Here is a 14628-nt window from a genome sequence, read left to right as displayed (position 1 = left end):
TTTAAAGTTACTTAGCTAAATATCATTCCATAAGGGTATGAACACAGATGACTACACTATGAAAGGATTTAAATGAATTAGTAAAACTGTCTTCTCTAAAAACATGGATAACTACATTAGATGAAATATATTTATCTGTAGATAAGGTTTGGTACTTTCAATGCGTTCAGAAGGGTGGTTATTTTTACACCTACTTTTCCAGCAGCCTGAGGGAATACTACTCAAAGGAAATCAGTTCAACACAAGTTTCAATCAACTTTGGACCTTATTCCAGAGTGAAGTGTTGATTTCCAGATTAATAAGCTTGCACAGTTTTTAATAGTTACTTTTGCAATCCAGGTTTAACAAAATGAGTTTACTGAAGTACTGTTGAACACTATTTCTCTTAACTCTTTTACAAAGAGATTAAAAAGACTTATTACTTGGGAACACTTGAGTGAGAAATGTTAGAAAAGCATCAGATACTTAACTCTCCAGCTGAGACAAGTTCACTCACTGAAAGAAATCACTTACCACCTAGCCAAATCATCCACAGGTCACCTCCCCCATACTCATCTGTCAGCTTCAAAAGTGCTTAGAAGTCTAGAGAGTCATAAGCCCCACAAGTAGGATTACAAGTATTTAAGTATCACCAAAATGTGGTCTTAGGGTTTCATAGTCTTTGTGTCTTAGAGATAGCTGTGTTGGTGCTAACGCTGATAAAAGCCAGAGGAAAGGGATATGCAGTTCAGGTAGAAGCAATGAAGATTTTTAGCACCTTGAACTGCTGTGGAGCCCTAGTCTCGCATATAAACACCACAGCACATTAAGGCAGCTGGAGCATATTACCTAGCACAATTAAATCAAAGAGGAATTAAATTAAAGAGGAATTAAGGTCTACAGAAAACAGGGAGGTTCTGGTGTAATCAGGGGCAAAAGGCCAGAGTCTGGATAAATTAAGGTCTAGGACTGACTTCAACACAGGCCAGAGATCCACCGCTGGGGGGGCACGCAGAGGGGGGAGGTTTAAATATACCCTAGAAACGTCCTTAGATGTCAACTCAGAATCAGAAGATAAGGACAGGTTTTTAACAAATGAGCAGGGTAATACATTGAAGAACTGCACAACATATTTTGTCAGTTAGTCTAGGTCATACCTTATCCATCTCTTCGCTCTTCCTTTTCTTTCTTGGCCTCAGCATTTTAACTGTAACTGGTAAAGTGCTGCCCTGGTGCTTCACCTCCATCTTGTTGGGTTGCAGAGGTGTGAACTGGATTTCCATTTCTGGTTTTGGGAACCGACTGGTTTTTCCATCTTCTGTGGACACTTCAGAAGAGTCAAGGACAACTTCTGAATGGTCCTACGAGCATATGGAAATTTTAAGAAAACAAGTTTTGAAATAGCTATCAGCTAAGTACTATAATACTTACCCATCCCCAGGATATCACAATGCAAGCATTCCATTTTCCAGCTGTTAGTTTTCAGAACACTCCAAAGTGAAGAAATCTATTTCAACTACAGTAGAGTTTAACTCTCATTTTCTAATACTTTTTTGTCACATTTTAGAAAGTTAACATGTCTATCTATGATCACAGTACTTAAAGTTTTCCTTGCTGAACTTAGCCTGATACTTTGTTTCCAAGTCATCTTCCTCAAGGGCAGTCAGTTAATCACAGTTTTCACAGCTAACAGTAGTAGAATTGACATGATTTTCTTCATCTTAACTCTGCTGCTTCTTAGGAACTCGGCAGTAACAGCAGCTTTTGAGAGAAAAGCATAATCTTTCTCTGGCTTATCTTTAGGGAGCACTCTCTTCCCCTTCTACACTAAAGAAGTTAACTGTGTAAGTAATAGGGTCCAACAGACAAGCTACAAGCCAAATGCAACCTATGAGAGACTTCATCACTATCTGTTCTTTGGAAGAGCAGCAGGCATTCAGGCAGCACATTTGCCCACACGCTGAATGAAGACTTTGCGTTGCACCTCCTTACAGCCAAACTGCAAGAACTGCACAGTGAGGGTGGGATGGCAAGCTCAGTTTGCACAACTATTCTTCACCAGCAGCATTTCACCTTCCAGCCAACCCTGTCCTCCTTCCCAAAACCATCAAGACAGAGCTGTGGTCTCCTCCGCTCCTGCATCTCCATGGCAGCAGTTCAGCTGCTGGCTAGTGCACAAAAATCAATTCAGTAGCTGTTTGAATGAAACATGGCAGATAGGCTGCTGGGACTGGTAGTGATAAGAAATGGCAGATGGCTGCTACTGCTGCTGCTAGTAGGGTCCCAAGCAAACTAGGTGCTGTTGCTTCTTACACTGGTTCACCCTGAAGGGTACCTCCCTTTTCTCAAAAAGGAAAATAATCAAAGCTTATGGAAAGCCAAAAAGTAGTCACCTTCTTCAACCGGCTCTGCTGGGACTCTGAGTGGGAATATCAGCACCACTGTATTCCCAGGAATGGAGCTGGTCAATAGAAATATTTTTTCTTTATAACTGCTACTTCATGAGAGTTTGCAATCAAAGTTACATAGGAATGGTTAGTGTCATTAGCTAACAAAGCTACACAAAGGAATCCTATAGCAATCCTACATTTGGGAGAAAGCAAATCCAATTTGCCCTGCTGTTACTCCTCCATTTAAAAGGTGGGTTTGGTTTTGTTTTTTCTTCCCCCTCAGGGAAGGATCAGCCACTTCATAAGCATCCGTAAGAGGTAAGTTTTCAAGAGCACACAGTTGAAGTCAGATACAATTATTCACATGGTTATGTTATACAGCTTTTATTTCTACCAAAGGCACTAAATCAGGTGATTTGATCATCAAGGCATTCGCAGAATAAAACTTTAGAATTCTTCAGGCAACATTTTCTTCCATATTCTTCATTTAGCAAAATTCATACAATTGCATAAAATTTTCAAATTTCAAGTTTTATATCAACTTTACTTAACGAGAAGGCACTGCTAGGACATCAAGATAATGAATAATTCTCTTTAATTCCCTCATATCTTACTGGAATACTTTCTCCAGCTATAGGATTAGTCTTGCTTTGTTTTTCCATAAACTGTAAATATTTAGAACGAGTAAAGATTATGCTAGACCATAAACCTCACAAAATTTTGTGTTTTCAAAAGTTACAGTATAAAAAGCTCAAGTGCAGACACCTAATGAACTCCTGGGCTAGAAGGCAAAACAGGTTTACGTCAGTAACACCTATTCATGACATGATCATAAGATATGCTCTGCTGGGTCTCACCAACAGTCCACCTGGTTCAATATCCTGCCTCCAAGAGTGGCAAAGGGAGATGCTATCTGGGGATAACACATGTGATCCCAGCCACCCTGTCAACTGCTCCCTCCATACACTCCCAGCACTCTCAGCTGTTGCATTGGACATGTCAGAGGGCAAAATCTCTACTTAATCCTCAGAGTATCCATTTACAAAAATATTTATCGATTTTTACTACAAATTTTTCTAACCCCTGCTGAAAGTACCCATCTCCATCACCTCCAGATCACTAGCTGCTTCATATAGGAATATGTTATTTTAACTGTTTTAAAGTTATCTCTTAATAGTTTCATCAAGTGCTTCCAAGTTCTTGCAAGATTTTAGAAAGACAGTACTGCCTTCTGTTTACCTGCCACAACTATGATTTTCTAAGCCTCAGCTCCATAACCCTCTAGTAGCTTAACCTCTCCCAATTGATGCCACCTTCTTGGCCTCTCCTCACAAGGCAGGCAATACACATCACCTTGATCACTTTAGTTTTTCTTTATTTCCACTATGTGGTTCCTGAGAACTTTCCCCCAAAACTTTACCCCATTCACTTCAATACCAACATAACAGTTTCTTACATGATAATCCTGTTAGCAGCCTCTCCTTATTAATATCATCAAGTATTGTTACTATCGGCTTGAGGTAAATACTCCACCAACTATTAACAACAATTCTTCTCTATAACTGATTTCATAGCAAAAAACTAATTTTATCGTGCTCTCTTAGCTGCTATGAACAAAGCTGTATAAAGCAGTAACCTTTCCGAGAGCTATTCTGCCCTCCCTCATACATCACAAGCTTTATCGATACAGCACTAGCTAAACTGATGAAGTAGAAAGAAACAAGCCAGAAAGTCTTATTTGGCAGTAGACAGGAAAGAGATTAAAAGATGCATTTTGGCATTCAGTCCAGTTCTGCAGGAAGAGGAGAACCAAGTCATCTAGCAGCTGGGGAGGGACTGCTAGGAAACCCATGTTCAGCCCTGTTTGTCATTATTTAGCAACAGAGCCACACAGCATTAATTCAGTTTAGCAGGAGGCCTACCTCATTAAATACTGTTCATATAGCACACAAAGGTTCAGTCAGAATCAGGAGCCTCAGTACAGTTGCAAGCCTTTTAATTTTAGTTTGGAAAATATGCAAAGTTGATCTTTTCTTTGTGTAAACTTCGAATATTGTTTTGTTTTGAAGTGGGATGCAAGATACTGTTCTTGTGATGTCCAGTATGGGCTGGCAGCTGTAGTTAGAGGCATCCCTACTACCATACTATAGGTGATGATACGAAAGTTGTTTGAGCAGAAATCCCGTTAACACTGACGTAACATTACTAACTTTATGTCTAGAACCTGGATTAGTTAACTAGTTTTTCTTTCAGGTATAGAAGTTCTAGAATACCACCTCTCTATACACTGTATTAACTAACGTACCTTTTTTCTGAGAGCAAGAGCAAAAGAGGGAGAGAAAGAGTGAACAAGAACTCACAACTGGAGATACAGTTCAAGTACTAAGAACTATGAAAACTAATTGGGAGGTTCCCAGTGTTGCTGAAATATATACTGAGAAAATAACAAAATGAGGAAGTTATAACAACATATCATTAATACATACTTCCTATAAATATGAATAAACATACCTCTTTGTTTACAGACTGATCTATTTTATCTTGTTCTTCTTCAGGTAAAGGTACTTCTGCCAAAGACTGAATGCTTTTATGGTTAATGTGCTTTTTCAGTACCTTTATAATGTCATCTTTCTCAGCCAGCTGTTTTCTTAGCTCTTCTACATCAGTTTCCTTATCCTAATAAACATAGCAAAAATTACCACAGATTACAAGATTAGCAAAATAAATTAATATATACACGAGCATCATTACAATTACTTGGTAGCATCAGTTATAGAATTGCAGGCTAAAGCAATCAGCTATCCCAACAGAAAGCCAATAGTTTCATGTATGAGTGGCCACTATTTAAAGTGAAGACAAGTCATATAACAGCCTGGGAAGATGTAATGCAGTTTTATTTCACTCTACATATGTAAAGTTATAAGAAGTTCACCTCCCACCTCGGTGCTGTGGAAAAGGCAGCAAATGTGATAGTTGTTTCAGATTTCCAGTCCAACTTTGCAATACAAGTATCAAATAGACTGGAGTGTTTATTCGGACCACTAAGTATTTTGAAGCTTCAGTTAGTTACAAAGTTCAGCTTCAAACATACATAAATAAACCTTTTTTGTTTTTAAATTAGCTGCAAATGGTTTCAATATAACAGTGTTTAAGAAATAAAAAATAGAGCAAAAATGCAAAAAGAAGTATAGTGTTTTGCAGAATTAATGGATTAAAAAAAAATTACACAGGAACAAGAGAGAGATACAGATGACCTTTCCTGAATCCTTTAGTGTAGCCTGCTTCAGTTCTGCTATTTCTTTATCTTTTTGTGTGTTGTCAGAAGCCAAAGTTTTGAGTTGTACTTCTAAAGCTTCTACTAATTTATCTCTGTCTTCACGCCACTTTTGAAGATTGCTGTCCTTTTCTACCAGCTGTGCAGCAAGTCTTTCCTAAATGAGGAAAAAATGGGTTAGAATTGAACATCACTTCTACACACTATCTGAACTACTCTAAGAGTTTGGTTTTGCATAGTTAGTACTATTTTATGGCCTTAGTAAACTTGAGAGCCTGTGTAGATCTTAAACCTCACATAGAGCTAGTTTCACTACAAATATGCAAAAGCAAACCATGCTTGAATTAGAAAATCTGTATCTATAGTTATAGTCTTTATGAAAATAATTTTTGGTAAGAATAATCATTCCTGTTTGCTTGCTCTGTGATTTTATTACTAACAAGTCTCAGATAGTCACAGACAAAGTAAAAGCAGTCCCAAGCTCCTAACACCCTCCCGTACCGATTGTAGGTCCAGAAAGTCATGACAAACAAGTTCTAGACTCAAATATAGGTTTAGATTTTACAGATTCATATACTAATTTCATATACTTAAGAAATTACAACCTTGATGCAATCCAGTGAACAGGCAAGTTATCTACCTCGTTATTAACTATCAGTCACTCTACTCTGAAAGCAATATGGGAGCAAAACCACTACCAATTTTGACCAAGTATTTTTACTCTGTATCTGGAAAGAAGCTATTTTTTTTGTCAACTTCTTGCTTTTTCCTTTTCCTTCTAAAGCCTTATAGCTTAAGCAACAAATCTTGTTGTTCAAAATATGTTTTCTTAGCTTCATTAAGTAGCAATTCATTTAAGTGTAGGTTACTTACTGGTGTTTTACACACACTGTGAAGTCTAAAGACTTCATAGAGTGGTGGTGGTGGTGATAGAATTGAAAGGAACAGGCACATTAACTTCCATTATGTACTAAGCTTTTTCATTTTTTGACCCTTCTATTCTTCCCTTTTCATATTGAGAAGACCTCATTTGAGCTTTGCCACATGATAAAGTGAGGGGACTTTGACAAAGGCCAGCTTCCCTCAAGCACCCATGCTGTTAACACTTGACACGAGACTTGTTCTGTACTAAAAACACTAGAGGACTCAGCAGAGGCCTCCAGGCACTTACAATTTCTGCTTGTTGTTTTATGTAACGTTCTCTATCCTCTGCAAATTTTCTCATTTCTCTGTTGCGATGGCTCTCAACTTCTTTTAGTTGGCTTATGAGCCCCTTTTTTTCCTCCAGCCACTTCTTTCTATCATTCTGATACTTTGCCTCATTTTCCTATTTTAATGAAACCAGAAATAAAAACATAGAGATTAAGCAAAGACTCAGACAAAATCTTAAAATCTTACCATCAAATGGATTCATCTCAGAAAAATAACAGAAATAGCATAGATTTACTCGAGCATACTCCCAAGTGCAAGTGTTACATTCTCATTTGTTCTTCTCTATTGGAAAAAAACAACAACTTTCAGCACTTCTTATTCAGCCTGGCACGTTTTCACGGAAGAATTTTTTTCTTCTAAAAATGCTCTGGGTAAGTTACAAACACTATAAAAGTCACTCTAAGAGTAACAGTAAAGACAGCCTTTTAACTTAAAAATTGCCAATCTTTATGTCGCCTTACAGGTAGAAAACTTATATCTGCTTCAAGAATGAAGAAGAAAGAATGCAGTATAGTTTGAATGATGGGTATAGACAGTGTGTACCTAAGAACATCACTTCACAGCAACTTTGCCTCCTTTTCTATCACAATCAAATCTCTTGTCAGACACTCTCCCACATAAAACAGAAGGCATCTTAAAAACTGCTTGGAAAAAAAGTCTACTTTCTAATCCAAGGAGAATTAAGAGGCAAGTTCTCAACCTAGCAGGAAAGGCTTACAAGTCATACAGCAAGCACAAGACCTTGAAAGAATCTGCTTTAGTTGCCCAAGCAACTGACAGGAAAGAGGCTCAAAATGGCTATCAGGAATTGGGCTGGTTAAGACAATTCTAAGAGGAGTCCACCTACAGAAGCACTGCCCGCGGTACCCAGATGTAGGGAAAGGGCCTCAGTGATGCCATCCAGTACAAAGATACTGCTGCCACACTTCGCTGCACTGGTGCACTGCAGCTTTTAGACGGGACTTCCTTTACTACTGTTAACAACTTGCCATATCATGCTGCAGCTCTTTAAAGTTAGCACCACAAGAAAATTTAGACTCCTAAATGAAAGTTATGGCTTTGAAGCTAAGAATGAATTATGTCACCATATTTTACCTTCAGTTCTTTTTGCAGCTTTATTAATTCCTCATTTTCAGTTATGTTTTTATCCTCATTTTTGCTCATCTTTTGCTGCCAGTCACTATTGCTCTGGTTATTCAGCTCTCCATATTTCTGCTTCCATGCTTCCAGTTCTAGTCAGTACACAAAATGAAGTTACATAGAATAGAGTTACAAATGCATATTTGACCACATTCACATCCTCCTACTAAAGTTACATGGATTTATCAGCTATGACCACAAAGGGACAGAAGCCTTTAATGTTAGAAGTTTGTGATGTACTACATGAAACTAATGCCTAAATACCAGTCAACCAATAAAAACAGAAATGTAAAGCAGACATCACAATACATCCAAAACAATTTTGCCTCCCTGCTCCCTTTTCATGGAGAAATTACCCAGAACTAATCTGTTGGTCTCTTCTAATTTGGTCTCAAGCACTTGATCTTGTTCAGTCTGAGTCAGTTCTTGTTCTTCTAATGTAATCCGCATATCTTCAATTACTTTTTCCTTTGCACGCAGATCTGAGGATTTGAAAATAAATTTACAGTTGAGCACCCTCCAAGTTCCCACCATTCTCTCCCAAAGTGCCTTCAGTACAAATCATTTCCCCATTCCCTGAAATCAAAAGCTCTATTAAAAAGAAATAGAGTATCTCTATTCAACTATCCATATCCAAAATTGTTGATTTTCTTCAGCCTGATTTAGGTGAGCATTTCGGTGTTAACGTCAGTCAGATTATGACTCGTATTGTATAAAAACTAAAAATTTTGCAGTTAAACAATGATTATCAAACCTGCAGAAACTGTTATGGTGCTAGTTCACGTTTCAGTGTTTGGTTTTGTTAGAATGACCAACAGAAGTGGCAAATAAATACCAACATTTAATAAGTTTACACTAATACAGCAAATCCACACCTCCTCAGAGGCTTATGTTTGTTTTTCTGAGACTGTTTCATTGCTTTCAAATATACTTGCTAGTAACGACTCACAAAAATTAGTTCCAGACTGTAACATTTTGATGTCCAAGTTGGAGTTTCTCAGTATTTTAAAATACAAATCTATAAAGTTCTCCAAATTAGTTAACAGTATAACAACTCATTATGTTGCCATTTCACACCAAAAAACCAGAACAGTAATGTTTTTTTTTTCTGACCTTTGCATGCTTTCTCATACTGCTTGGATATTTCTTCCAACTTCTCATTATTCAATTGCTCCTAAATATCACATTGAAAAGCAAATTAAAGAAAGCATGTTCAAAGAAACAAATATACATGCTAGAAATGAGCAGCTTTTCATTTTGAGCTTTAGTAAGTAACGAATGAAGTATTTAAGACAAACAGAATAAGTTTTCATATAGTATAAAGGAGCATTCAAGCTGATTAAGAAAAAAGTTTAAGAGGAAGACATTACTACTAACATATCTAAGTGTTGCTAATCAGAATATCAGCAGGTATTAAGTATGTATTTACTGGGCAGATTATTTAAAATGATTTGACGATGTCATGCAGTGAAAAGTTTTTAAACGACTTTTGTTCATCCATTAAAACTAGTTTCAGCTGGCTACTCTTGTTTTTACCCAATTTCTGTAAGCTTTCTCCTGTTGCTTGGAAAACTTGCCTCATGAATGGATTAATGAAAAAAATTAAGAGCAAGTAAAATTTAAAAACCTAGAATACCTTTTTAAGTTGTAGGATTGTGCGCTGTTTGATCTCTAATTCTTCACTAAATTGGTTTTTAATTCTCTGAAGCTCATTAACTTTGTTCCTCAGGGATTTCTCCTCAGATCGCATTGTACATACCTGTAACAATTCACAAAGACAGCAAGCAAAGCCAACATTTAGCCTTTTACAATCTCCGTAAGCTAACAAAATACTTTGAGTCAAATTTTGGCAAGCACCTTAGCTGAATTTCAGGGACTGGAGGTGCACTATACTGTATATCCTTCCTAGGTAAGGATTTTCACCATATAATTATTACATTTAGCAGGGGGATAAAAACCAAACCACCACCAAACCAAAACACCCACCAGGAAATAGCCTAATTAAGCTGCAGTGTCAGTTGTCCTTTTTAAAAACAAAACCGAAATCAAACAAACAAACAAAAAGAGAAACATACAAAAGAATGTTTTCTGACATGTGATCCCATCTGCTCCTTGCTACTTCTCAAAGATAGGATTATACACTGAATGTTGACTAGGAAAAGGTCCTCACTGCTAGGCTCCTAGGTAAGACACTAATACTTTAAGATGTAACTTTCAAGCCCAAACTCTTGCGGTAGTTTTTTGGGTTTTAAAGTCTTGTTGAGATCCCATGAGGTTCTAAGAAATCCTACTGCTTGATAAATAAATGCTAACAACTAACTAGTAAAAATTATCCCATTTTTTCATTTCTTCTTCCCAACCTTAATAGAAAACATAGCTAAGATTTTAAAGCCTCTAAAAGTTAGTACTTTTCTGATTAACCCATCTTTTCCTCCTAGAGATCAGTACTTTCTACAAGTCTGAAATCTGAGGCCTTGTAGTCAGCACAAATAACAATGTAAGGCTACTGTTATTATAAATATTCTAAAGTCCTTCTCCATAACCAGATTAGCCATAGTTTTCAAACCTTTTTCAAGTGTATTAATAAATTTTACACCCTACCCCACCCCAATATTTCTACCAATCCATGTTTTGACATCTGATCTTATCTTTAGCTTACAGCTTCAATGGCAACGTAACTTAAGATTCACTGTAACTCTAAATGTATCACTCCAAATAGCTTTACTATGAATCACTTTAAATATTGGTAGCTTGAGATTTGTGAAAAACAGGCTTTAGTAACACAACCCCAAGCATAAATTTGCAGAAGAAATATTTGGACTATGGTTACCAACCTCTGTTTCTACTTGCTGAATTTGTTTCTTGGCATCATAAAATTTCTCTTTCATATCTGTATATTCTTCCTCTTTCCTCTGCAAATCTTTTTTCAAACTTTGTACAAGGGCAGAGCTCTCAGAAAGTTCTTTATGTAACCTTGTGTTAGAAATTAAGAGACATAAATAACATTAGTGTTACGCATCTCAAAGAAGTAGCTTTTACACATTAATTCAGGCTCTCTGACTGTTGTTTTTATTCATTAATAGCATCTCAGATCTGTCAGACCAATGACAAACTTTGTAATTTTACTTTTGGATATCAGCTTCTTATTATATGATCCTGAAGTTACAAACCACTTAAATTTACTTCTCAACACTGCAGGTTTTTTAATTTCATTTTTTTAAGCACAGTAGAGCAACCATTTTTATCATTACATATCCTTATAAAGTAACAAAAGGAACAAGGTTAATATCAAGTAAGTTTAAATTTGATACCTTCATTCCAGACCTTGTATGTATCAAAGTAAATAATAATCAAAAGAAAATGGAAAACCAGTAACACTGCAACAAGTGCTGCTGTTACAAGTGCTACAAAGTAATTAAAAAGTTTGATGGGTTTATTTTAAAATGGTTATATTTATTTAAAACTTTTACAGTAAGACATCTTGGATTTTTACTTTAACTAAAAAAAAATATTTTTTAGATTCTGTAGCTAACACCACAAAACACGGCCTCACAAAAGGAAAACCATTCAAAACTTCACAAGCAGAGTCAGGGATCTCCAGACCTCCATGCTAAAACATACTTTAGAACATATGCAGGTACACACAGATATGGCACTGAAGAAACCCTAGTCAGGAGAAGGGTTACACAGTGTCTTAAAGCTATTTTTACATGATTGCAATTTCCTTACCATATAGTAAATATAATCCCTCAGATACATTTAATTTCTTAAAGTTCTAAAAAGTAGAGGGGGCTCAGAAAGGTTCTGCCTTCTTACAGCAGACTGATTTCACCTGGAACAGCTATTAACAACAGCTGTTTACTCCCCAGGCTTTTTTTTTTTTCTTTCTTCTTTTCCCTTTTACTTTCAGTCCTTTCCAAAGAAAACTTTGCCTGCTTTTATACGTTACAGGATATAACATTAAACAAATTGTAATTTCTTCCAGATAGGGTATGCAACATAAACCTATTAGAAACCTCAAATAATTCTTCATTTCCTTGCATGCTCCTGTTTCCCCCTTCAATAATTCCACATTATTTACATCTGTATTTTTGAGGGCACATACGAACAGGCAAAGAAAACAAAGCCAGCAGAATAAGCAATATAACACTCAAGCAGTGTGTTAAAACTCCTTAAAGAAACAGTTTTGTTGATAAACATGCAAATACGTTATGTCAAAATAAACTGATGTTCACAGAAGGTAGTTTTAACTTGAGTCTATTCTCAAAGGGCAATGAGTTCTCATTATTTACTTACAATTCTATAGATCGTATTTGCTCATCCACATTTTTGTCTTTTTCCTGAAGACGGTGTTTCATGTTTTCCAAGCTGTTCATCAACTGCACAACTTCCTCCTTCAGACTTGCCTCTCGGTCATTTAATTCTTTCAGTTTTTCATCTGAACTGGCACATTTCTCTTGCAGAGCTACTGCATTACTTTCCAGATTTAAAATAATAGAGTCTTTTTCTTTAAGTACCTCTTTTAACTTTGTTACGCTGTCATCTTTAGCTCTAAAATCCTCCAAGAGGCATTCAAGCTCTCTTATTTTTCCCTTGTAGCTGGTAACTTCCTCCTCAAACTGTGCAATTATTCTGTGATCTTCTGCAGCCAGTTTTTCAAAATCTTCGGTTTTCTTCTGGATTTGCTCTTGTAACTGATTCACAAGATCTTTTTCCTTTATGGACTGATGATCCTGATTTTCAATCTCATTTAGTTTTCTTTTTAGTTGATTATTATAATTCTTAGTATCATCAAGTCCCTTCTTTAAGTCTTCAACTTGTTGAAGTAGTTCTTGAATCCGCTGACTTTTTTGTGAAGAAGCCTTTATAATATTTTTGCATTCTTCCCAAATGCTTTCAACACTGTAGTGAAAGGAGCTCTCCCATCTCAGATCTGCTGTAGAAGCAGTTTGGGACTGCATGCATACAGGACTCATTTGAGCTCTCTCTGGTTCATCCTTTTGAGAGTCTAGGGAATCTTTTAAATTAACTAAATCAACATCCATAGCGTAAGACTCTAAGTGACATTTATACAACTCATCTACTTTGGACTGCATTGTTTTAATTTGTAACACTTTATCAATTATATTTTTTTTGGCACCCTCTACCTCATTATTCAGCTGAAAAATCTTTTCTTCTTGTTCTCTATTTATAGTTTTCTGTTTGTCCAATTCAGAAGCAATCTCCTGATAGTCAGCTCGACACTGGCGAAGTTCTTCACTTAAGCCAGAAGCCCTTTCTTCAGAAGCGGAGAGCTTGAGATGCAAATTTGCTATCTGCCCACTGAACTCTTCTTTTTTATTTTTTTCTTTTCTGCATTGTTCTTGAAGTACAGCTAGCTGACCTTCCAAGGTTTCAGTTCTTTCCTTCAGTGCTAGTATTTCTGCATAGTTCTCAGAAGTATTTTTCACGTATTCATTTCTCTTTTGCTCTAGAGAGTCCTCTTCCCAACTCTCCTTCGTATCTCCTAAAAAAAACAAACCAAAGATACCATACAGCTCAGGTTGATTAAAATCAATGGTACAAATCACTAGCAACACCAAACAGCAATTACTATATTGAAAACAGTCACCATCTGAAAGCCACACCCTCATATCACACAGCATTTTGGATTCTTGAAGTAGTTAAAGCGCTCTGAATGGTTTAACATATAATAGGTGCCTCTTAGGCTTCTAGACATAGTTTGCCCCAAGAGGTATTCAGAAGCTCTGAAGAATACTTTGCCACGGCTCTATTGCAGCCTTCTACTTTGCACCACTAGTAGAAAAGTCTAGCTAGTTTTACTAACACGTAGCAATACCTATGAGCTAGATAACTAGATATAGCTGTGAATGTTTCCATCCTCACCAAGTCAACAATCCCTTTAATACAGCCAGCGGTCACTCATCCTATATTTAGAAAAACAATGGTAACATATACTTCTCTTTCACATTCATTATCCCCTTAAAAAAAAAAAAAAGCTAAAAATCCAGCACAGTTTTTCCCTTCGTGTTCAAGTCCTTCCTCTCCTTTTTTCAATTGGTTTCTCAATTAGATATAAGGATAACTATTTATGCCCACACTTAACGAATTACATGTAATGTTCTCCCAGGAATACGTGCAACATTCCAACACAAACCCAAATTTCCGTAAACATATTGTTAGCTTAAAACTGTTTTTTCCCCCAAAGTAATAATCGATTCTAACTTGTCACATGCATTTCACCATCTTCAAAATTGACTCTAGCTGTATTTTACACAAATGTGTTTAAATCCAACTGTGTCCATTTAGTAACATGCATGCTATGTTTTAGTGTTAAAATCAAGCCTGTCACAAAGGATTAGGTCATCACAACTACATAGTCTAGGGAGATCCTATGGATTCTCGCAAGTACTGTAAAATGGAGTTTGGCAGTCATCTCACCTTGGGAGCATTAAGCACATAGATACGCGTGTACTGCATGGAAACATCCTGAACAGATCCAACAAGTTTTATAGAGTCACTAACAAAAAGTCACACAGAAACATTAGCAGTAGCATTTTCCGTCTCAGTTCAGGTTTTGTTTTTTTGATTATTTTCTACAGTGATCAGATTACACAGGACATTTTTTTCTTC

The 14628-nt window shown here is 36.5% G+C and overlaps 1 protein-coding gene across 2 annotated transcripts in view; it reads right to left on the bottom strand.

Annotated features, from left to right (window-relative positions):
• The window catches only part of KIF20B (kinesin family member 20B), a 43329-nt gene that overhangs the window by 5039 nt on the left and 23662 nt on the right, over positions 1-14628 (bottom strand). For both annotated transcript variants that reach the window (XM_080401542.1, XM_080401543.1), the window contains exons 20-29: positions 12292-13501; positions 10830-10968; positions 9632-9754; positions 9109-9169; positions 8352-8477; positions 7951-8087; positions 6815-6970; positions 5624-5800; positions 4881-5045; positions 1137-1340 (exon numbers count right to left, since the gene is read on the bottom strand). In XM_080401542.1, the coding sequence (XP_080257668.1) occupies positions 1137-1340; positions 4881-5045; positions 5624-5800; positions 6815-6970; positions 7951-8087; positions 8352-8477; positions 9109-9169; positions 9632-9754; positions 10830-10968; positions 12292-13501 (2498 nt within the window). The remainder of the gene's footprint in view (positions 1-1136; positions 1341-4880; positions 5046-5623; positions 5801-6814; positions 6971-7950; positions 8088-8351; positions 8478-9108; positions 9170-9631; positions 9755-10829; positions 10969-12291; positions 13502-14628) is intronic.

This window comes from Falco punctatus (assembly GCF_963210335.1).
Source record: "Falco punctatus genome assembly, chromosome: 9".
NCBI classification, from domain to species: domain Eukaryota; kingdom Metazoa; phylum Chordata; class Aves; order Falconiformes; family Falconidae; genus Falco; species Falco punctatus.
The sequence above is the reverse complement of the archived record's forward strand: the minus strand, read 5'-3'. Positions and strand labels throughout refer to the sequence as shown.